The sequence below is a fragment of the Pezoporus wallicus genome, unplaced genomic scaffold (genome assembly GCF_028554395.1).
Source record: "Pezoporus wallicus isolate ANWC-B61680 ecotype Strahan unplaced genomic scaffold, APGP_CSIRO_Pwel_v1 contig_10953, whole genome shotgun sequence".
NCBI lineage: Eukaryota > Metazoa > Chordata > Aves > Psittaciformes > Psittacidae > Pezoporus > Pezoporus wallicus.
This window is the reverse complement of record NW_026640653.1, coordinates 452424-476399: the sequence shown is the minus strand read 5'-3', so window position 1 is coordinate 476399 and position 23976 is coordinate 452424. Positions and strand designations below refer to the sequence as shown.

Below are 23976 nucleotides of genomic sequence, written 5' to 3'. Positions count from 1 at the left end.
TAAGAAAAACTGGACTTTCTGCTCCTCAACCAGGGAGTGTTGTGGGCCTGTGATCAGCCTAGTATATCTCTTTCTTCCAGTTCTCAGCGCCCTGCTCAATATATAGCAAGAATTGGCATTAATCACATTTACCCATCAGTGACCAAGACGCTTCTGGTGCCACATTTCCTTTTGCTTAGCTTTTTATCAGACAAAGAAAGTCGAATACGTAGGGAAGAACATGGGGTATTGCATGGTGGTGTATGGGGAATATGGGGAGAATGCAAGTTGTTTGTATGAGTGCTTTCAGGAACAGGAGTTGGAACTGAAAAGGGAAGCTAGAAGGAACAGAAGGCAGAATGCTTAAAGAAGTTTAGAGTCACAAATTAGCTGCTGATGGGATAGCTTATTTTCTCAAGTAGATTTTAGTGTCTTTGTGGTTTTGGGGGGGGGTTGGGTTTGTGTAGTTTTATTTCATTTGTTGGATTTTTTTTGTGACTAAGGGTTTTAATGGTAGGGTTTGGAATTTTTTTTAGGTGTGCATGGTCATGTCACTGTTTCGAACTTTTTCTGCAAACTTACTTATTTTTACAAAAGATCAGGTGTGTAGGCTAACCTGGATCATTTGGTCTTATGATGCTGATTGAATGCAGCCAAATGTGGGCTGTATATCTACGAGCAAATATATTAAGTCCCAGCTAAAGGTGTGAATATGAAAGAAGTATTTCAGATAGTTATCAACACCTTTCAATGCAATGCAAAAGAAAACAAAGGCCATGTACACTTTGTTTTGTATACTGCTCTATGCATAAGCAGTGAAAATTGGAAGAGTAGATTCTGTTCTGTTGCCTACACTTATGAAGGCTTTTGTGAAATTGCTCTATGAAGGAGTGTACATTAGCCAACTGAAAAATTACCCATGCAGTGAAACTCAGACTTAGCAATTTTATCTTTAAAAAGGGGAGTAATTACATGAATAGCTGGGTTTACTCTAAACTAAGGCATTAACAAGATTCAGTGTCGAAATAAGCATACATTCTTAAGCACAAGTGTAATAAATGGCCATTGTAACCTCCCTAGGTATATGCTGTGGTTTCTTCATCACTTGGTATCCTTCATGAAGGTGTGCTGTAATTTGAATATGAATTACAAGCTTGATATAAACATTACTGTAGTTTGTATAAGAATTATAAGCTTGATTCAAACATTGTTTGAATTTCTTAGTTCTGTATGCAACAGAGCTGTTTCTGTGAGCCTGCTAATGGTTTCTAGTCTTAAAAACCTATGAACATACAATTGAGTCAATGATTGCCTTTCATCTTGCTGTTTCTTGATCCGTTGATGTGTTTTTTTCACGTAATCTGTCAACAGTGTTAGCAACTTCTGCTTCTCCAGCTCATCTCTCTGTAAGGACTAGCGTGAAATTATTTATTATAATCGATCCTTTTGGTTCTTTAAAATGATCCAGGGTCTGTGGTGCAAGAAAATAAAAACACATTTTGGGTAATCGTTCTGTCTTTATGTTTACACAGCTGAATGCAATTAGATTGGGTAGGGCAGCAGCTGCCCTGTGGATATTAAGAGGCCTCAGAATTAAGTAGAGCTCTTCAGAGAAAGTATTTAACCATTGTTTTGAGCTGGAAAGAGGAGCAAATTTGTTGTTAATATAGGTTTTGCTGTAGATAACTTTTTCCTTTCAAGTGAAAGCTTTAGTATCATGTTGAATGTGAAGTTGCTTGCAAACAGTTTAATTAAACCAGAAGAATATTGGTAATGGAAATGGGTGGATTTTACAACAGAAGTATTTCTTCCTGTTTGTGAACCTGAGGCATTCTTGAGTGTTTTTAAAATGCTTTTAGTGTCTACATTCTGGTAAGTCAGTCTAACTAAATATCAGAATATAATTTTTGTAATGACAGAAGTTTTTTCTTGGTGTTAAAATATGAAATAGGTTAAAATTACTAATGATTGATATGTTCAAGGATACTTAATTGCAATTTATTGCATTTTCAGTGTGGATAAATTCTTGTGTCATTTGCAATGTGGCAAGTTATGTTTGATGATTTAAAAGAATTGCATTAGATTCCCAGTAGCTGGTTAACTCCATCCCTTCCTACCCTATCTGCCATCACTCCCCAGTGGTATTCAAACTACCATTCCTCTTGGGCAAGCATGGTTATTCAGATAAATCCTCCATGAGCCTTCTGTGCCCTTTTTTAAATCTTTCTGAATTGGTATCTGCCAGCAGCTCCCACCTTAGCAAGCCCTCAGGATACCTCGCAGGGCCAGGTCTGACTAGTTTACTGAGGGTAATTTATAGCTCGCAAGTAGCACCACTGTAATGTTTGGAAGGAAAGAAAGAGCTGAGTTACTTGCTAGTTTCCTGTCATTTGGAGGTGGAAGGAGCAAAGGAAGATGTGGAGGAAGGGAAATGAAAGGTGGCTTGTGTTATCTGCTGCAGCACTTCGGGAGGATGATATTTAATAAGGGTTACAGAGGTAAAGCTGGCTGATTACGCTTTGTAGGATAGTAAGGCACCCTTGTCAGGGAAACCTTCCCTTCCTCCTAGATGAGGCACGAACTTGGTCATCCCACCACCTCTTCCTTTTCAGTCGCGAGGAGAAATGAACCATTTGTTTTGTCTAGACTTTCAGCTGAAGTTACTCAGTCTTCCAGGTGGGTGTCTTCATGGTGAGTCAGCACCACCCCACAGCCCAGTCTGCCTGCCCAGAATGCAGTCCCAGAAACTAACCTCGCTCTTCCTCCTACAAAATTGTAAGCAGGAAAGCCTATCCCATGTGAAAGCAGCTGTTTGGAGTGAAACTTCATCTGCATTATGGGCTGCTAACCTCCCTGCTGTCCAGGCTTTCTGCTGAACCACCCATTGAATACAAATGCCGAGAAGATGCATGGTTGTAGGCAACACAAAAGCCTGTGGGGGAGGAATATCTGCAACTAACAAGAAATGTGTCAGCAAAAGTTCAGATAACAGAACTTTGTTTTCCAATGGACAGCCTTTCCCTTAAGCTAGGGAGAAGGAAAAGATGAGTTGCCCCTCTATGGACAACTATGGAGGAAGGGTGCAACTAGACTTAGTACTTTTGGGACAGGGCAGAGGATTGGGGTTCTACATAGAATCATAGAATAGTTAGGGTTGGAAAGGGCCTTATGACCAACAACCCAATAGCTGCCAACTGTCTTCACAGCTCAGCTTCATCTGTGCTAGGTAGGTGCAGCCTTTGCCTTGGACTCCAGTGGCCATACGGTGGGGTGGAGTGCATTCAGGTGTATCCCTGAAGTGAAATGTCAAGTTTGGTTTTACGTAAATAGTGTCCAATTTGCGTGCACCGGAGTTGCCCAACTATAGTAGTAAGTGATAAAGAACAACTGGAGGATTCAAAGTGCATTAATTTTGCAATTTAAAATGCTAGTGTAAGTGTACCTAGTATGACTGCTACAAGAGCAAGCATCCAAAAAGAGATTAATTTTGGAGAATAATTTAGATTGGAAGGGACTTCAGGAGGTCTGAGCCTTTAAAGCTATTTGGGATGTTTTCTGATTTGTCAGTATGTTAAGTTTCTGGTGTGGAGTTCTAATTTCTGTGGTTAGACTGAGTTGAAGGGTTTCAGACTGAAGTGAACTTTGTATTTGAAATTCTATGGGATCCGATATGTTTTAGAAGTAGTCGTGTACATGCATATTTGTCGGGGGGTGGTGGTGAGGATATCATTGCTATGAATGCTATATTTAAAATGCTAGGGAGTAGTTTGATCTCAGACAGATTGCTTCACATTTTGTTTTGGAATTAGAATATAGAAAAACTTCAGGCAGAACAGGTCTGCTGTATGCAATGATTCATCTAAGGTGAAGTTTTCACATACTTAACAAGCAGAATTCTTGTTTGGCTCCAGCTCATGTTTAAAGAAATTGATTTAGCACTTAGCATTCAAACTCAATGATTTTCTACTGCTGTATTGTGTGTAACAGGACTCAACCTGTTACAAAATTTAATCTCCTTCTCGGGGATTATTAATGAGTTCTCATTTTAAACTAGACTTCTGTGAATTTGTCTTTCATTATAATAATGGGGGGGAGGGGGAAGAGGGCGGAGGGCTGTATAACTTGTTCATAATATGAACTTTGAAGTTTGCTTATCTAAGCCTTTTTATCTGTTTTGAAAAGATACCTGTAAATTACCTGTTAGCTTTACGGGGTGTTCAGTGCTAACAGATTGCTGTGAAGTGAGAAGGGTGTTACTTAACAATGGTCAAAACTAAGTATAATAGTCAAAAGTGTATATTTATTGCCGTTGCTTTCTAGGTAAGATATCTCTGGCTAACTTGAGGTGTGGTAGAGAGAATTTTTCCTCTTTTTTTTTTTTTTTTTGGTTAATAGGACGAAATGTTTAACTGTGGCTAGTTTCAGCCTGTGCTGGTTATAGAGGTAAAGAAAGATAACTCAATTTTAAAGAACAAGTCCTCCCCCACTCCCCTTGAAGCAAGTCAGACAATTAATTTTGTAATTAAACTTGAGTCAAAATTGTGGCTCCAGCAGTGCAATTACAGGTATGAAGATGTAACCTGTCAAAACATTGCTTTTCATTACTGATCTTGGAGTAGCTGTTCCTGTCTTGTGTGAAGTTGGTTTCTTACTGATTTTTAGGAAGGTGTCACTTGTCTATCTTGGAAAAAGAATTTGAAAAAATCGTGTAGTAAGTCCTGTGTGGAAAATATATATTTGTGCCTAAGTGTGTGAGGGTAGAAAATGCAATTCCAATAAGAAAAATTGAGGGTGGGTACAGGTGTCATGGAAAATCGGGAAATAAGTAAGGCCTGTAAGTTTGATGCCTGTATTGGACAAAGGAGTTGAAACTATAATGAGGAATACAGGGGTTGATAGTGTGGGTAAACATGATATAGATGGGGAAAATTACATGCCTTTTTGAAAGGTTACATCTCTCCAACAGAGTGATCAAAACTCATTTGAGTAAGGCTAGTTTTTCAAACTGAGACTTACAGAAAGCCTCTGTCAAAGTTTCTAATGAAATATTCTTGAAGAAGCTAAAGCAGATGTGAGATGTAAAAGAAAAGGTTTTTCCACAGGTAAGTAATTGGTTAAAAAGTAGGAGTCAAGAGATGGGGTACTGTTCAGTCCTCACCAGGGAGGGGGAGTCACCTGTACTGTGCATAAGCAAGCTGAAAAACAGATGGACTGTAAAGTGACATTTTCTTGCTGGATCAGCAAAGACTGGTGCTAAATCTGGAAAATTACAGTAGGCCATTAGAAGACTGGGTGGTGGAGTGATAAAACAGCACATAAAGTTCTATGTAGATAAATGTAGAGTAATGTCTGTAGAGAACAAATTTGTACCTGCACATGTAAAATGATATTTCGGTGCATATAGAAGAGTATGAACTATGAGTAGCACAGAAGCAATGTGTTTGATTGTTCAGCATCTCTCTTAATATGAGCCCTAGGGAGTGCAGGTCTTTGGAATCAACAAAAGCTGTTTCAAAATAAACAGAAGGTGGTGGTTTTCCCTGCAGTGTATTTGGGCTGTGCATGAAACATGGTGCTGCAGGCTTTTACAGCTGCCAGAGGTTTATGTGGTCTTACTGGGGAGCTAGATGAGCTAGTGCAGGGGAAACTGAAAATCATCTACGCCAGGAAGTCTCTGGGCTTGAAAATGTATAATCTCTCAGAGAGTAGTAGTAGAAAATATATACGATTGCCCTGTTTTTCACCTTCCCTGGGCACATGTTGTTGACATCACTGCCTGTTGTCAGAATAGGATGCTAGAGCTCTAGTGAGGCCATTCTTAGGTGGTTATATAGATTGGATGCATCTCTTCTTCAGAATTTCAGTACCGTGACTCAGAGAGATTGGTTTATTCTTTTCCTGTCAGTAAGAATTAATTTCCTAAAGGAGCATCTAGTGTTTGCAGGGTCTGTGTTCCAGGCAGAATTAAATACAAATAGAACAGAGTCTGCAATCCTGAAAGAAGTCTGGTCCTCCCTTAAAAGCTTTTGAATTTTTTCACATTGCTCAGAAGAAATCTTGGTCTTTATTTTTAAAAATGGGGTATTTTACAATACTGTTATTTGTTTCTTCAGAAAGTGAGGCTCCTGTTTGTAGTCGGGAGGAAATATTCAGTAGTCATGAATGCAGAAGTAGTCCAAATTTACCTTTTGGACAGAAAATATGGGGTGTTTCTTTGATTAAAATTGGTATTTCTGTACAAAAGAGAAAATTTCCTCTTGAAGACGATTAGCCTCTCTTCATAGTCTCTTTAAAGCAATGATATGTAAATGGATGGTTTGGAGCCATATATTAAACCAGCTGAGATTGTTTTCTAAAGTCAAAGATTGGGTCTAATCTTAATAGCTCAGAAGGTCTCAAAAATATGACCTACTGCATAAAAAGAAATTGATGACTTGAGTATTTATCAATAAATCCATCACTGTAAACACTCCAGTAACCTTACTCTGAAGATTATTGCAAATCAATAAATTACACACTGTGTCACACAGGGGCTTAATGCAAGATTTTAGGCTTTCTATATGATTGGTAATGGAATGGGTGCAGACCTCAGTCATGCCTAAAAGACCAAAAAGCAACCATTAAGATAAATTTTCTGTTCCATACAGCAAAATATATGCCTGTTCCAACAAACTCAGCAATTCAGCTCTATCCTGGATTCCTTCATACCTGCTCTAGCCGTTGTTTCATAAATTAAATAGTCACTACCTGTGGAGAAATTTGTCACAAACAAAAGTGATCCCCATAGTTCTTCTTTGAACTAAGAGGTAAAAACCTAGTAGTAGTAATTGTCTTTGTCCAAATTAGAAATTGCAAATGAAAGAGCAACAAATAATGTCTTTTGAACACTGTATTATGTCCTATTATTCCTGGGACATACTTTATTAATAAAAGTTACATAGAATGTAATTCCACATTCTCTCTATATCAGATATAAGTGCTAGAAAATGGCAGGAAAAGTTAACTGAAAATGATATTTCAGTGCCATCGGCCTTTATCTCATATTCAGTGCTCACAATCAAATAATAAATACTTTCTGTAAAATTGAATGTACTTCAAACTATACTTAAACACATAATCTGAAGATGAAAATATATAGATAAAAATTATGATCATAAAAGCTTAAATGCTTTACTGAGCATCTTGTTTTGTATATTCTGTTTTCCCTACTTAATGCTAGTTATGATGTGTGCCATGAGTCCTTAGATGTTTTTAACACCATACTGCATAAGAGCAGATTTTCAGTTTTGGAAAGTAGAGGACAAAACTATAAAGCAAGATAAATCTCATTACTATAAGAATTTAAAGATGAGATCATTGGAATTTGAAGATATTTCTGGTGAATGGAAAAGAGCCAGGGAAATGAGGGAGGGAATAGCAGGATGGTGGCAACTTAAGGAGTATTTCTTTACTGCAGAAAGATTTTTCTGGTTTTTGTAAATTACTTAAACGATACCTTTCAAAATCCCATTTTGGAAAGGTGTACAGGCAACCAACTTTCTTCAAATACCTACTGATGTTATAACACAGAAGTCATATGAAGGGGAAATAGAGTGGGAAGAGAAGAAAGAAAGTAGATGCTTTCATAACTTTACTATCACACTGTTTTCTTATTCGAGTGAAACAAGGATGTTTGATTTGATTTGGCAAGACTTGCAGATGTGGGGGACTACTGAAGAAAGTTGCTTTGCAAGGGAAAATTTTCAAATAGAAGATAGCTGGAAAGAAATGGCATAAAAGATGTGGAAGGAGAGCAGGCATAGATAAGAGGTATCAGAAGCAGCTCCTGTATGCTGTCACGAGGACAAGGATAAATCATTTAAACATTATTCAGATGCTGAGACTATTGTGGAGAAATGTAGTGCAAAGCCATGCATTGTTAGAATAGTTAGTTGGGCAGGTGACTCTTAATACAGATATTTGGAACAGGTTTATAGGGCCCTGAATGGGAACTAGAATAGAGTGCCTGAAGCCATTGCCCTCAGATGTTCTAAGGGCCATGATGATAAAATCGGAGCTAATGTGCTCTAGCCAGACAGGTTGAAATTCCAGAAGAAGCTTTTAGTAGGTTATTTTTGTCATGTGTCGCAGAACGATGGCTAAAAATGTTTGGAGCTGATTTGCATTTCAATTATGTGGAACTTGTCTTTACTCACTGTCTAGCAAAAGTCACCATCTTTCATCAAGAAATTATAAGCAATATATGCTGCATTTATTTTGGAAAGAGTAGCTTTCAATTTTTATGTGAGAAAGCAGAAAAATCTTCATCTGCTTTTGTCACTTTACATGCAGAAGTGTTAGGTTTAGCATCAGTAAATATTGTATTTTGCAAATATTGAACACTGCATGGGCGGCATGTGATGCTAGTGATTCCTGTGTTATCAAAAGACACTGGACATTATTGGTCTGTTTTTTGAGGTACAATTGCGTAATTATTTTTTCTTTGTGGATTAATTAATATCCAAACACTAAAAATTCTGCATCTCCAAAAGATTCTTTTGCTTTTGCCTTCTTCACGTTAATTCTGATTTTCTCAATTACCAGGAAACATATTCTAGTAAGGAAAGGGTTAGCAGGTTGGCTTTTGCTGTTAGCTGAGGATGAACAAAATGACAGCTTACTAAACCAGAGCAGATGACAGAAGAGACCATGAGAAACCAAAGCCCTAATTTAAGAGAAAATTCATCCTTGTAACTTCTGGTTCTAGTATTTACCCTTTTCATAAGTAACAGATGTTTCCTTACTTATATTCCCTTATGCCATGATATTCTTTAATCTTCACATAAATTCCCTTGGTATGAAAGAACATGTTTCTGATGGGCCTTTCTAATAGTTGGCAGTATGGTAACCACTGACTGTCTCATGTTTTGTCAGCCAACAGCATGGATGACAAAAATACTGTTCATGAAATTGTTAAAAAATGTAGAGATTATTTTAAATGTATCTTTAATGTATGTTACTGTCAGTGTGTTCATTTGTTCTGCGGTTTCTTTCTTGAAATTTTCCATTAGCCGGAGAGAGATAATGAAGTATGCTAATTTTTATTTCCATTCTCAGCTTTTTATTATAGGCAATGGCTTGGCTACAGAGCCTAAGCAGTTTTAAAAGGGAGCAGCAAATAAAGTAGTGAAGCACAACTATCTCTGTGGTAATGGAATTCATTGTTTCAGTCACTAAGTATTGTAATTCATTAGAGACAGCTAATATAGTCTGGAATGCTGAATTGTTACTTTCAAAACTAGTGAAAAGCAATAAGCATAATTAAACTGCTTTTTAATTTGCTTCAGAAATACAAGCCTGGTCGATGTGATGATATTTTGAAATGGAAGCCACCCAGCCTGAACTCTGTTGATTTTCGTCTAAAGATAACAAGAATTGGTGGAGAGGGGTATGTAATCTCTTCCCTTTCTAGATGCATAACACTCATGTGAATGTCCCGAAGCAGTTAATACCTCCTCTTGTATTTCTTGACACTTTCTGAAGCTAAGCCTTTCTATATTCTGTAAAGTTTGTTCACTGAAGATACAGGCAACTCTGGTAATCAGTATTGTACTGAAAACAATGGCAGATGTTTATAATGCAAATTTACTCATTCTTAAATCAAGTTTCACAAAATTTATTTTAGAAGTCCTGTTTGGATTTGGCGCTATACTTTGGCATTATGTTTTTAGAAAGTGGGCAGGTTGTATTAAGTTCTTATATAAAGTAACTATTTTCCATTGGTTTTATGCAAAATAGTAGCAACCTGTGCTTTCTTCCATTTTAGAATTCTGCACAATGACAAATAGCAGTTGCTTTCTTAGAGAAACAAACCTTGACATTTTTACTCACTAGGTATTCTTTGGTGTTGCCTTTAAAACTATAACAATCTTCATAAAAAATGTGGGTTCTAGTAGCAGAAGACACCTAAATCAGTTCTATATACCATTTGCCTAGTTCAGGCACTGCACATGTTAAACAGGGGCAATTTCCATGTTCATTTGTGCCAGGGAGGGGAAGGGGAAAATTGAGTCACTAGATGAAAGTCTGCCTTGGAAAAGATTTTGTTTAAAATGAACTTCATTGATTTTTAGGTTGCTTAATGTTTTAACATCTGGGACTCATTTCAACTGACAGTTTGAAATACTGACATTTAGCTTTTGTTTTTCTTGGTGCCACAGGCAACTCAATACAAGTAAACGATTAATTCGTATATCGCTTACATGTTCCATAGTGCTAATAATGGCCCATCTGACTTTTAGACATTTGCATGTCATCTTAATGAATATATTTGGTGAATAGAAGGTATCTTAAGGATAGGGAGTTTATTCTGCAAAATGTACTCAACTGCCAACTTTGGAGCATTTCATGGGGTCAGAATTATCTATTCAGAGTTCTGTGTCTGAAAATGCAATATCAGGTCCTCAGTAACAACATAGCTATTTCAGAGAATATACAGGAATATTTTAATTTTCACTTCAGAGAATCAGCTTATTGCAAACTTTTCATGTTTGTTTGGCTTTTAAGTCACAGAGCAGTGTAATATGAAAGATTTCTGGGGAAAAAAAAAAAAGATTTAAAAAATGACCCACTCTTTGATAGGAAGGTTATTTTTATTATGATATTCTCATGACTTCTGCTGGAGTATATAAATATACAGTAGTAGCCTGTGATACAGAAGCAAAACATAACAGATGACAAAATTTCACATAAAAAAGGAGTATTTGCTTGATCCGTTATCACTGATTTCAAACACAAAACTGTCAGTGCTACTGTTTTACATTCAGTATGTTACATCGTAGATTACTTGATCAGAACATTAAAAGGTTACAAAATATGAGCCAGCAAAAAAAACTGTTCCTAAAAAGTTGGGCAGTTAGAAGCAATGGCTGATCCATTGTGGAATTGGAAACACTTTCTAGCATGCAGAAAAGTTCTGTCATATTCCAGCTATGTGAAAATAACGGCATTGCTAATGCTGTGGAAATAATTATCTGAATTAGTCTGTAAATACTGTAGTACTTAAATATGTTAATATTTATGTTCATCTCCCAAGCATAAGAAAAAATTATCTTAGAAATCTGACATTTGATAAATAAAGTATGATTCTTCCTGATATGTTTTACTTCATTTCACATGATAGTTGACTGCTATTAGTAACATTAGTGCATTCATCCAACAAAAAGAAAACTTAATGAAGTTCTTGGTGGAAAATAATAATTTGCCATTGTTGGAAGAGAAATATTTATGTTAAGTAATGATCTATGAAACCATAGCTTCTGCCCAGTTAAACATGAATAATGATTGAAATACTCCAGGTTTAACTGCATCAGTTGTTAAGTATGCAGTTTATTGCTTGGTGTAAGATGAACTCATTTGAGGAAACATCAGAATTATACTGATTTTGAAGTTGTTGACTAGAGTTTTAAAAGAAGTATCTTTAATTTTAGACTGTAAAAAGGCAATTATTGAGTTCTGAACACTACCATAATAAAATGGTTGATTTATGATACAGCTAAAAATTCTGGTTTGATGAACTGAATGTCTTGCTACTGGCAATTCTAAGATGACAGCATCAGGCTTCTTGCCTCCCCCCATTCCCTTGAGATTAAAAGCAAGCATTGATATTGGCTTCAGCCTTTTAGGTAAAAAAAAAAAAAGTTTTCTTCCAAAAAGAAATCCTGCATGTATTTGACAGCCAAGTAATATAGATGTGTTTGAAGTACTGTTAGGGAATTTGTGTCTTGTTTTGCTGTGGTTAAGCAATAGTATTTATGGAAATAGAAGGTGTGTCTTTGTATTGAACTCTTAGTGACAAATGAGGAGTCAAAGTATTGATCTCACATACCTGATAGCTTGAAACAGTGAGAACAGGAATTGTCTGTAATTCCCAAGTCCTCTGTTCTGATATACAGGCTCATCTTTAAATGTGAAATGCAGCTGTATCTAAACATGAGCTACAAGTTCTTATCACAGTTTACAGCCTAGCCAGTAGTGTGTGTACAGGCTGAGTCTGTATCGCAGAACTCCAACCCTGCAGCTCTTGTCATTATATTTCCCTGTTCACTTAAATAGTGAAAAAAGCATATAGGAGCATTATTTATTCAGTAGCATGAGATGAGAGCAAGGTCAGCTGTTGGACATGTCTTTTTGGATAGCATATGCAATTGAGATCCTGAACGATTGTAAACAATCTTGTACATTTTTCATATGAATGAAGGAGTTACCTCTAGGGAGTTTGCCTGATTTTAGTCAGCATGATTATTTTCCATCTACCTGAAATTCCCCTGTGTTTTGTGTTTCCACCCATTGATCAGTCTGCAATAATGATGTTAACTGCAAAATAGCTGCTGTTTCACCCAGATGTAGTTCAGCTATGGATGAATGACCAGTTGTTTTTATCTAGGGTTCAGTTATTTCACTGTTGATATTGGAGAGAGTGTTGCTATTGAATTGAAAAGAAGGATTTGGCTTACAATCTACACATAAGAATAAGCTTTAGAATAAGCTTTTCCGTAAAGAGGAAGACTGCATAACAAAGGATAAACACAAAGAAAAAAGATAGTATTGAATCTCAAAGAAAGGCAGGGTTTCTGTAACCTCAGTGACCTAATCCTGACACTCCTGTTCAGTGCACATCTTTAAAAGAAATTGCATTATTGCACCTTAGTGAGTTACAGCTTATCAGCTGAGCCATGGTAATTGTCCCCTGTGTGTTGTCATAGTCCAGCCTGTCCAAGCATCAGGATGATGGTTAGATTAACTCTTTATGCTGTGTTTGCAAGAATTCTATTTTATGCTTTCTCTTAATCTCTTCTTATCACATCAATGTTGTTACTTTTATTAGAAAAGAAAATAAAAACAAACCAACCACAAAACAAGAACCAGCAACTTACTGAGTCAGTTAAACCAGAGTACTTTGTTGTTTATCTCTGGTGAAACACAGCAGTTGAACTGAAAAGCCCTCGCATTACATGTGTTTTAGAAAGGTAGACCCACTTCCCAGGCTTCTCCGTCATTTCAGGCTTACTAAGGTAATGGTCTCACATCAGCAATGCGAAGTGGAACCCTTTGATTATATAAGAGTGTCTTGTATTTTTCCTAAATTATGGTGATACTCATAGAGAATAAAATATAACAGGGACTTTAACACATGAACTGCATTTCCAAATGACCTACAAATTAAACGACCTTATCAGAAGACTATGTGGAGGATAGTTAATTGCTGTAATACCTCAGATACAGTACAGGGAAGACAGTTTTAAACAGTAGAGATGCTTTCCCCCAAAACTTCTGATTCTAAGAATATTTCTTTAAAAAAATAAAATCCCCAAAGTCAGAATCTTATTTAAATGTCACAAATACCAACTGAAAATGCCTGCATTTGTGGTAGCTTCCAAAATGAGAATGTCTTAAATGTCCATGCTTCCTTTTACAGTTTTTTAATTAGGCTGTGCAATTCCCTTAATTTTATCTGAATCAGGCATGCTAAAATCAAATTACAAGCAAGGCTTTAGTTTTATTGGCTTTGAATAAGTATCTTGCTGGGTCAGTCTGATAACATTTTAAATCACAGAATAATTTAAATTTGCTATAGAACCTTGAAGTATTGGAAAAAAAACCCAAGAGTTTTATTTGGCTTTTGTAAGAGTAGTAGTAATAACAAGTTATTTCTTGAAAAAAAGTAATCTGAAGTAGACGTGAATTCTTTGTTAGCAGGAAGTCTATTGTATTCATGATTAAGTAGAACACAGGGGGGGAAACCCCCCAAACGGTGTTTAGGCAAAGTTCTGTTTAGTTTGGGCATTGTCAAGTAGTAAAAAAAGACAGATAAAGTACTATACATTTGAGGACAGTGGGGGCTTCGAATCTTGACAGCAGGAGCTTAAAATCTTGGATACATTGGTAATTACAAATCAACAACCAGATACAGGCATCATGACTACAGGCAAGTGAATGTTTACTCTTTGTTAGATGTGATGATGTCTTTTTTGTTCTGGAAATTGGATAGAGCTTCCAGGGGCAGGAGGGAAGCTGCAGCTGGTTCAAAATAACCTTGGTGTTCCTGATTTGCTTTCATATAGCTATGTTGTCTGTCATGGGGTGGCTAATCTTCCTCACTCTTCTGCTTTGAAAACAACCCCCCAGCCTGGTAACTGGCTGCAAAATCATGAAAGTTAATTGAATCAGCTGGATCTGTGGAACTAACATGATAGTTTGTTTGGACCATGTTTTGTTGCTTCCTCCTCTCTTTCCACTCCCCCTTTTATGTGATTCATAAATTGTTGGTTTGGGCTGTGAGCAATTTGCCTTCTCACCTGTTTGCAGATTGCCTGTTATCAAAGAGCACAGACTTGTTCTTACACATGCCGTCCATCACAGGAAGGGAGCCTTACAAAGCTGGCGATAAAAATAATATTCCTCTAGCCTCCAAAGGTCCCAGTCAGTACTGGGGCTGCATTGCTGTGAAGTACAGAGGAATTATGAGGCAGAATACAGACAATGTCACCCAGCAGTTATGGAACAAATAAGGATAAGATGTTGCAAATAGATCCAAAGATGGACAATGTTGGGATGACAGAAGGAGGAGTGATGGTTTGACTATGTTAACTGCATTTATGGCTGTACTGTTAAAGGAAGCGTGTGCTTCAAAGTTGCTTACTTTTTATGGAATTGTGAGAGTTGCAAATGAAAGTATAGGAGTAATTTGTATTACCTTCAGGCATTCAACTGTTACTAGAGTAGGTCTTACTAGTTCTGAAGAAATGCAGGGGGAGGGTTGTGCAAACTGATTGAGGGAGGATGTTATGTGTAGAAAGATTAGTGTGGTGGCAGAGAAAGGGGAAGCACAGATATTACTATTACCTGTGGAAGTGCCACCATTGGTGTTGCAATAGAAACAAGCAGATCGCATTTTACCTATGTACTGTGCTGATGTATTTACGCTGTATTTCTTATATGACGATATTTAAAATCTCTGTGTAACACTTCAGTTTTTAAAAGCTGCTTTCAAAGTAAAGCTTTGAATCTAACCTCTATTTATACTGTGGTACACTGAACATAATGTTGTACCTTCCACAACTAATGCTCAGGATGCTCTTGGAATTTCTAATGTTGGATTTCAAAAACGAACTCAGCCTCATCTTTTTTTATGTTCGAGCAGCAGCCTTGGGCAATCTCCGTCTGTCACATAATTATTCTACTTTAGCTACTCATTCCTCCAGATTTTTAAAAGCTTTGCCTCATATCATCCTAAAATTATCTGTACACTTACAAAATGGAATGTAAATGGAGCTGTGTATGTTTTATAAATCCTGTTCCTTTTTCTTGCACTGCCTTCTTAAAGTCGTCTTCCCAGTTCCTTGTGTCAGCTACCATAATGATTATCCACTCTGTTAAAGATCCATTTCTATCTGTGAGATCAAGAAAAGCTCCCATATACCATATGTCTCTAAAGTTTTCTTATCTCCCATGCACTTCTCTGTCCTATTTTACATTTTGGTAGCTATTTTATCCCTACTTTGCCATGTAGCTTAGATTGCTTGCTACTTGTGAATTTGGAAATTGAAGACTGATGCTATCCCCAGCTAAGCAGCTGTAAGGTATTAGAACCCGAGACAGGAGTGAGAGGAGCACTCAGTGGAGAAATTATCTTGGGCTTCAAAATGGCTGGCTTTGGCTTTTTCAAGGAACAGGTAGGTAGTATGTCACATGGCAGGTCCCCTAAAGCACAGAGAGGCCCAAGAGAGCTGGTTGATCGTCAAAGACAGCCTCCTCAAAATGCACAAGGACATGCTCTTCCCACATGCAGGAAGACAAGTGGGTGCAATAGACAGCTGGCTTGCTTTAATGGATAATTCCTGAGTCAACTCATGCAAACAGTTAAGTGTCTGGAAGACGTAAACAGTGGCAGGCCTCTATGGAGAACATGAAAACAGTCTTTGGGTGTAGACAGTGAAATTAAGAAAGCCAGAACTCATCTGGAGTTGAAGGTATGTCAAAGACTTCTCTAGGCACCTTGGAAAAAAAAAGACTAAGGAAAATGGTGTGCTGCTCACACAGCACTAGGTGTAGTGACAAAAGGTACAGGAAGGGCTGAAGGTACACACTGCTGCCTTTGCTTTGGTCTTGACTAGGGAGGTCTGCTCTCAGGTCTCTGTGGTCCCTGAACCTTATAGCTGAGTGCAGGGAAATCAATTACTACCAGAAGCAAGGAAGTTCAAGTTAGGGACTACTTAAGCAAAGTGGATGTCGGAGTACTGGAGGGCAAAACTTTGAAAATGTGGTAACAGTTAGCCCTTGTGGCAGAGAGAGACAACTGGGTTGCAGGTGGAGCAGATGATGCTTCACCTCTGTTCAGCATTTGTGAGGATGCATCTGGAGTACTGTGTCTAGATTTGGGCTCCCAAGTATGAGCAAGTCCAGTGGAGGGCAACCAAGACAGCAAGAGGATTGGAGAACATGACATACAAAGACAGGCTGAGAGAAATGGGTTTCCTGTGTCTAAAGAGGAGAAGGCAACATAATACTTTATTACTACTCCCTAACAGCAGGTTATAGAGAAGATGGAGTCACAATGCTCAGAGATTCACTTTGAAAGAATGAAAAGCAAAAGACACAAATTATAGAATGACAGGAGAGAGCAATACTGTAAGCAAGGTCAAACACTGTAGTAGGCTGGCAAGTTGTAGAGTCTCCATCTTTGGGGGTATTCAGAAGCTAACTGAAGATGGCTGTGAGCAACCTGGTATAACTTGGAAGCTGACCCTGTCTTGAGGCAGATGACATGCAAAGTTCTTTTCAGTCAGAGTTACTCTAAGATTCTCTGCACATCAAATGTTAAGTATTTTGCAGATAATATTTTCAGTCCTAGACATTCAATTACAAAGTATTTTTTTGTTTTCTTTCTTTATGCTTTTTTTCCTGTAAACAGATTTTTTTTCAGAATACTTATGTACCTATAATTAATTTTCAAATAGTGGTATTGTCCTTTTAGAGATTTTTGAGTTGCAAAGTAGAATAACATGCCTTTATTATAAAGAGGAATTTGACACTGTTCTTTGTTGTATACTGTAAAGGTTTGCCAGCTACATAATTTAAACTGTCTAAATAGGGAAAGTGTTTATCTTCCTTTTGCTATAGCTTGAACAACAGATAGGCTGCTTTCAGACTTACTGAAATTCAGTTGTGAACATGCTTTTCTATTGCACCAATATAAATTAACTTTTTAAATTGCAGGAGTTATCAGAGAGTACTCTTGAACATCCTGTTCAAAGTGCTTTTAATGGATTTTAGAAATTGGTATGAGCTTCTTTGAAATGCGTTTTTGCAGGTGGTAACTATTTGGTCTCCTTCAGACAAGGAGTATTTTCTAGATTTTGTGAGCATGCTGTAAATGATGCCTTAACTCCGAATATTTTTTTCTCCATTAAGTGCCTACAGTATGAATTAATAGGGTTTTATTAATTTAGTTCTGGGGTGTTTTGGGGGGGGGTAGTTTGGGGTTAATTTTAGTTTGTTGCTTAATGAGATTTTCTTGTCTGTGTTTAGAAAAGAGCATAAGCATAGAATTATTACAGATCTAAAAACTAAGTGTTTTTGAATGGTGTTTGGTATTTGGACTTGTGTAAAGCATTCAACACTGTCCCACACGACATCCTTGTCTCTAAATTGGAGCGACATCAATTTGATGGATGGACCACTCGGTGGATGAAGAACTGTCTGGATGGCCGCACGCAAAGAGTTGTGGTCAATGGCTCAATGTCCGGCTGGAGACCAGTAACGAGTGGTGTCCCTCAGGGATCGGTGTTGGGACTGGTCTTGTTTAACATCTTTGTCGCTGACATGGACAGTGGGATTGAGTGCACCCTCAGCAAGTTTGCCGATGACACCAAGCTGTGTGGTTCGGTTGATACCCTGGAGGGAAGGAATGCCATCCAGAGGGACCTCAACACGCTTGTGAGGTGGGCTGATGCCAACCTTATGAAGTTTAACCATGCCAAGTGCAAGGTCCTACACGTGGGTTGGAGCAATCCCAGGCACAGCTACAGGTTGGGCAGAGAAGAGATTCAGAGCAGCCCTGCGGAGAAGGACTTGGGGGTGTTGGTTGATGAGAAAATTAACATGGGCAGGCTTCAGTGTGCGCTTGCAGCCCAGAAAGCCAACTGTGTCCTGGGCTGCATCAAAAGGAGCGTGACCAGCAGGTCGAAGGAGGTGATCCTGCCCCTCTACTCTGCTCTTGTGAGACCTCACCTTGAGTATTGTGTGCAGGTCTGGTGTCCTCAACATAAAAAGGACATGGAACTGTTGGAACAAGTCCAGAGGAGGCCACGAAGATAATCAGGGGACTGGAGCACCTCCAGTATGAAGACAGGCTGAGGAAGTTGAGGCTGTTCAGCCTGGAGAAGAGAAGGCTGCATGGAGACCTCATAGAAGCCTTCCAGTATCTGAAGGGGGACTATAGGGATGCTGGAGAGGGACTCTTCATTAGGGACTGTAGTGATAGGACAAGGGGTAATGGGTTCAAACTTAAACAGGGGGAGTTTAGATTGGATATAAGAAGGAAATTCTTTCCTGTGAGAGTGGTGAGGCACTGGAATGGGTTGCCCAGGGAGGTTGTGAATGCTCCATCCCTGGCAGTGTTCAAGACCAGGTTGGACGAGGCCTTGGGTGATATGATTTAGCCTAAGGTGTCCCTGCCCATGCCAGGGGTGTTGGAACTAGATGATCTTAAGGTCCTTTCCAACCCTAACTATTCTGTGATTCTATGATTAAAGAAATATTGGGCAAGTCCAGAGGGGGTCATGAAGATGCTCAGAGGGCTGGAGCACCTCTCCTATAAAGACAGGCTGAGAGGTTTGGACTTCTTCTGCTTGGAGAAGAGAAGGCTCCAGGGAGTCCTTAGGGCAGCTTCCAGTACCTAATGGGGGCTAAAAGAAATCTGGAGAGGGACTTTTTACAAGGACATGTGGTGACAGGACAAGGAGAAATGGCTTTAAATTGACAGAGAAGTGATTGAGATTAGATACAAGGAATAAATACTATGAGGGTTGTGAAGCACTGGTACCGGTTGCCCAGAGAAGCTGCAGTTGACCAATCCTTGGCAGTGCTCAAGGCCAGGTTGGACAGGGCTTTGAGCAACCTGCTCTAGTAGGAGGTGTCCCTGCCCGTGGTAGGAGGGCTACAACTAGATGATCTTTAAGGTCCCAGCCCAAACCGTTCTATGATTCAGTGATTCTCTGAAGCATGTATTAAAGGCAAAAACCAAAATCTCAACTCAGATGATTTCCTTGCATGCTGTGGTATATTTCAAAGAGGAATAAAGCAAACTGAGAGTGGAAAAATCTGTCGCCATGGTAGAGTAGAACAAACAGGCTGGACAGCCAAAGATATGGTACACGTACGTGTTTCGTACTTTTCATTGGTCTTACTCTGAACATCTTATTATTTAATTTTCTGGTAGTACCAAACTCTCAAATCATAAGAGAACTGATACAAGTACTAAATAATGAATATATTAAAGATAAAAATTATTCATTATAGTCATAACTCCACAATTACCATTCAGTTTTCTTTGATACCATCTGAATGTTTTGCTATTGGTTTAGGAATTGGAAGCCCAACATTTTGTGTGTTCCTGAATTCATATGTACTTTGGAATCAGTAAAACATGTCAACACAATCAATGATCCTGATGGACGCATATTGTTTGCATTTCTGCCTTGACTGTATTATCTTCATTGTATGAATGCATGGGCTTCTAAAACTCTGGGAGATTATCAGCGCTTTTACTTTCCCTGTTTGATAGTGAAGAGAAATTCTTGGTACATGTAGTTATCTTACAGCCTCAGAGACATTTGAAAAGAAGCCTAAGTAATTATTTTTTAGAATAATTATCGAGTATCCGTGGTTTTGTAGGGATTCAGGTTGTACTAATTGTTTGGGGAAAAAAAAAAACCACCATTTATTAAAAATCGGCATTTTAAATGACATAATAAAGGAAAATAATGGGATTGTTAATATCTGTTACTTTAATGACTTAGGAGCTGCCATAGGCTTGTAATTCGCACTTACCATCTTTTTGGCTACCACCACTTCGTAGCTTTTTCAGGAGAAGATGCTTACCCTGTTGTAGAAACACATTAAAACCAGTGATGCTATAGGTGCATGTATCTGTCTGTGGGAGACCAATTTGCATAATCAAGGCTTCATGAGTCAATGGTAATGAAGAATCCATGTTGTTACTTACCTAAGCGATAGGGAAACTAACAATAGCTGCTGGGTATGGAGCTTGTGCACATACTGCAATTTGACAGGGAATGTCTAGTGCTTTGTAAAAAGCCTTTAATGGTTTCCAGTAGAGATTTGGTTCCCTATGACACCAGATATAGGCATGTGATCCTACTGCAGGATCTTAGAAAGGCCAAGATTCCGTATTTTCATACACTTTTTATGCTTGCTTTTTACAAAGCAGTCTCTTGACAGTGAGTGTGAAGTACAAACACAGTTTTGTACAGAGTTCCATTCTGAAATCAACTTCAAAGCTTTTATCTTAAACACATGGAAGATATGTTCATTCAGAGGATGGACTTAATTTTTAGCATCATTGTATATGTAAGAAATTATCCTTCAACTTTGAAACCCAGATTTCCGAGGTTGTAAGCTGCTTCAGCTTCATAGGAGATGAATCAGATTTTTTAATTAATAAATATATATACCTATACCTATGCCTCTGTGTGTGTATAAACACATACGTGACAGCTACTGCTTTATGTTGCAAAATTAAAAACACAAAAATGTAAAAGAATTCCCTTGACTGTTATGATTCAAAACAACTCTCTCCCTCCTCATGTTTACATGTGGGAACCCTGTCCTCCGCTTGTCGTGTTTCTCAATTTTAAAGATTATCCATTTTATTAAATCAGACTTTGCTATTTCCAGGTTTTAGCTCTTTTTTTTTAACTCAACATTCTTTACTTCTCTTTTTTGTTATTTTTCCTGCTTGAGCTATATGGTTTTCAATGCCTTGGTTTTATGGTTTTAAGCTAGGTAACGAACTGGTTCTGCATCTGTACTCCACCAACCAACATTCCATCGCTGGCTTATGAGTGGTAGAAAAGTTGTATATAACTAATAGAGACACAAACCTCAAAGTGTTGCTCTGCTTTGCATGTATAAGCTGAATATTTTTTAATTACCTAACTGCAAAATTTATATATGTGGAGATACAAAAGCATGTGAAGTATTAGGAGGTTTAGATATTCTTGAAAGATTAAAAGCATCATTATTCAGATGCTAGCCATTATTCAGATAGCTAGCTATCTCTTGTCAGTCCCTGAAAGAGAGGACAATAAGTACTTTTATGTTACATTTTTAAGGAGGTTGCTATTACATACTCCCAAAAACCACTGTATATATCTGTATCAGGTTTCAAGATGAGAAAAATGAATTCTGAAGTGAAGAGAATTCACTCAGAGCAGCAGCGTGGTGTGTTAGTAGGAAAAGGACAGTCCTCAGCTGTACCCAGCAGATGGCATTTTTCTTCCTTATAACTAAAAATTTTAAAGCTATAATCTTTGGCTATTTTCGTACTTAAAAAAGAAACCCTTTTTCACAAAGTATTTAAAGATTGCACTATGACCAAATATTTATCAGTGGATTATAAATGAAATGTAATGTATATAACTACAGAATTAAGAAGATTACAATGAGGAGAGTGAAACAGGATAGTGAGCTTGATTATTTCCCCCACCTCAAGCCTGCATATCAAAACCACCATCTCTCACAGATGTTGATAAAATCATTTCACTCTTTTGGTGAATGCTAAAGAATCAAATCTCAAATGCTTATGTTTTTAACCTTTTTACTCAGGAGTACAAAATTCTGCTTGAAAGTGGGTATTCACTGGTAAGAGATCACTAGATTTAGGGCGTAGAGAAGGATAGAAGGATAGATGGACTCAGAAGTGAATTGGGTATCTCGTAATGAAGGCTCTGAACTATTGTCTCCCCTCCAGAAGGAAAGATTCACTATGGGCGTGGTTAACCCTTCTCAACTAATGTATTAATAATACTTCTGACTTCTTAAGTTTTTATTGAAATGCTCTGTACGCAGTCCTGATTCTGGACTCGCTGTTGTTCATTCTGCTGTCATTCAGGAAGTGAAGCAGAAATGACTCTCAAGCCTCACTGAGCAAGTTCTTTATGCTTAATTTCTGCACAATACTCATTTTGGTAAGAATGTTCATACATTACTTATGTGCTAAGAAAAATGTGTTTTGAAAGATGAGTTGCGTATCGTGATAAACTAGCATAACGGTTTGGTTTTAGAAGAGGCAGTGATACAGTATGCAAATGCTTTCTCCCAGCTGAGATAGGTCATGAATGCAGATTGTTTTAACAGCAGAAGTATTAAGCTTCAGTTATTTGAATTATGTCATTGAAACTAGATAATCAAAGTTGGTTGTTTTCCTCTTTTACTCATCCTTCTAATAGGATATGATGAATGATTTCTGCATAAACAGTGATAATTTGTCTGTTTAGCTTAATTTCTCTCTTAACATTAAAAGAGGAATATTCAGAGATGTGAACCATGGAGGAATTTTTCAGCTGTCTTTGTGAGATGATATCCTGCCTTTCTTTGAGATGGAATTAATGGTCTGTGACATTATTTGCCTGGCAATTTTTTGTGGCTTGGTAGAGCCTGTATGGGCAAAAGGCACATCTCTATTCGAACTGTGGCAAGAGGAATGTCCAGTGATGCACACTTGTAAAACACTTTCATTTGAGTAAAAATAAATTGATCCTGCACACCTAAAGCATGGCATAACCTGTACAACTTACTTAAACTTGACAACAATGCAAGATTTTACTAGACAAGCCTGAGGAAGAGGAATGAACCCTAACTAGAATGGAAAAGATGTAACATTGAAATTATACAGCATTACTTGTTCTGTTGTATACACTGAGGATCATTCATTTCCCAAAGGATTTATATAGTATTTGGTCCAAATGTTTCTGTTGCTGAAAGCTGTGTTATGAAACTGATGATTCTTTTTAAATGAAAGTTGCAGACAGAAAGATTTTTAAACAATCCAGGAATTCAGAAGATAAAGATACTAGAGAGGCAGACTTTGTGGAGTCCTTTTTCTGTTGCAGTTTTTTACCAAGTGAGTATTTAAACAGTGCAATCCAGATATGTACTCTTGCTTAATGCAGAAGATATCTCTCTCTTATTGCTCAACCTAAATTATTCCTTAGATTCAGTAAATTTGAATTTGTATGAATTTCTTGCAAGACATAGAGTGCATGGAAGATTTTTCTGACAGAAAAACAGATGGATTTGACAAAAGAGCAACAGCGTGGTGGTAATTTGAATTTAAGTCTTCTGATGTAATAGTTCCAGGCTCACAAGTAGGGTTTTTGGTTTTGGTTTGTTTTGTTTTCTTTTTACTTAGAATTAACTCTAAAGAATTAAAACAAAAATTGAATAAGTTTCTGAAACAGCAACTCTGTCAACAGAGAAATTGGTAGGTGTGGGTTTTTGACAAATCATCATCCTGAAGTTTATTTACTAAGGGTACCTGCAAAGACAGAAATAAAGAAGTTATGGAATTACATTAACAGTGAAAGAGGATGAGTTTTTTTTGGGGGGGAGTGAGGTGGAGGAAACCTAAAATCTAGAGAGCTTTTTTACTGTTGTTTTAGATAACCTTAGTTATTTACTGGTAACTCTATCAGCTTTGTGCTCAAATTTGCTGTACACAAACAAAACCAGCAACAAAAACACCATTGCTCACACCCCCCAAACTCTGAGATTCTGTAGAAACCAACCAGTCTTCTGTATAAGGAAAGACCTCTGAGAAGCTTAGCTGAAGGTGGGTTTTACTGAAAACTGATGAATGGAGAAAGAATAATGTATAGTGAGGAGAATAATCATTCTTTCAGCTGCAGTGAAAAACAGTCTAGCTTGGATCTACAG

At 37.7% G+C, this 23976-nt stretch overlaps 1 protein-coding gene across 3 annotated transcripts in view; it reads left to right on the top strand.

The window, feature by feature from the left end:
• Window positions 1-23976, top strand: part of RNGTT (RNA guanylyltransferase and 5'-phosphatase) — a 183621-nt gene that overhangs the window by 112384 nt on the left and 47261 nt on the right. For all 3 annotated transcript variants that reach the window (XM_057419973.1, XM_057419974.1, XM_057419975.1), the window contains one exon: window positions 9306-9406. In XM_057419973.1, coding sequence (XP_057275956.1) covers window positions 9306-9406 — 101 coding nt within the window. The remainder of the gene's footprint in view (window positions 1-9305; window positions 9407-23976) is intronic.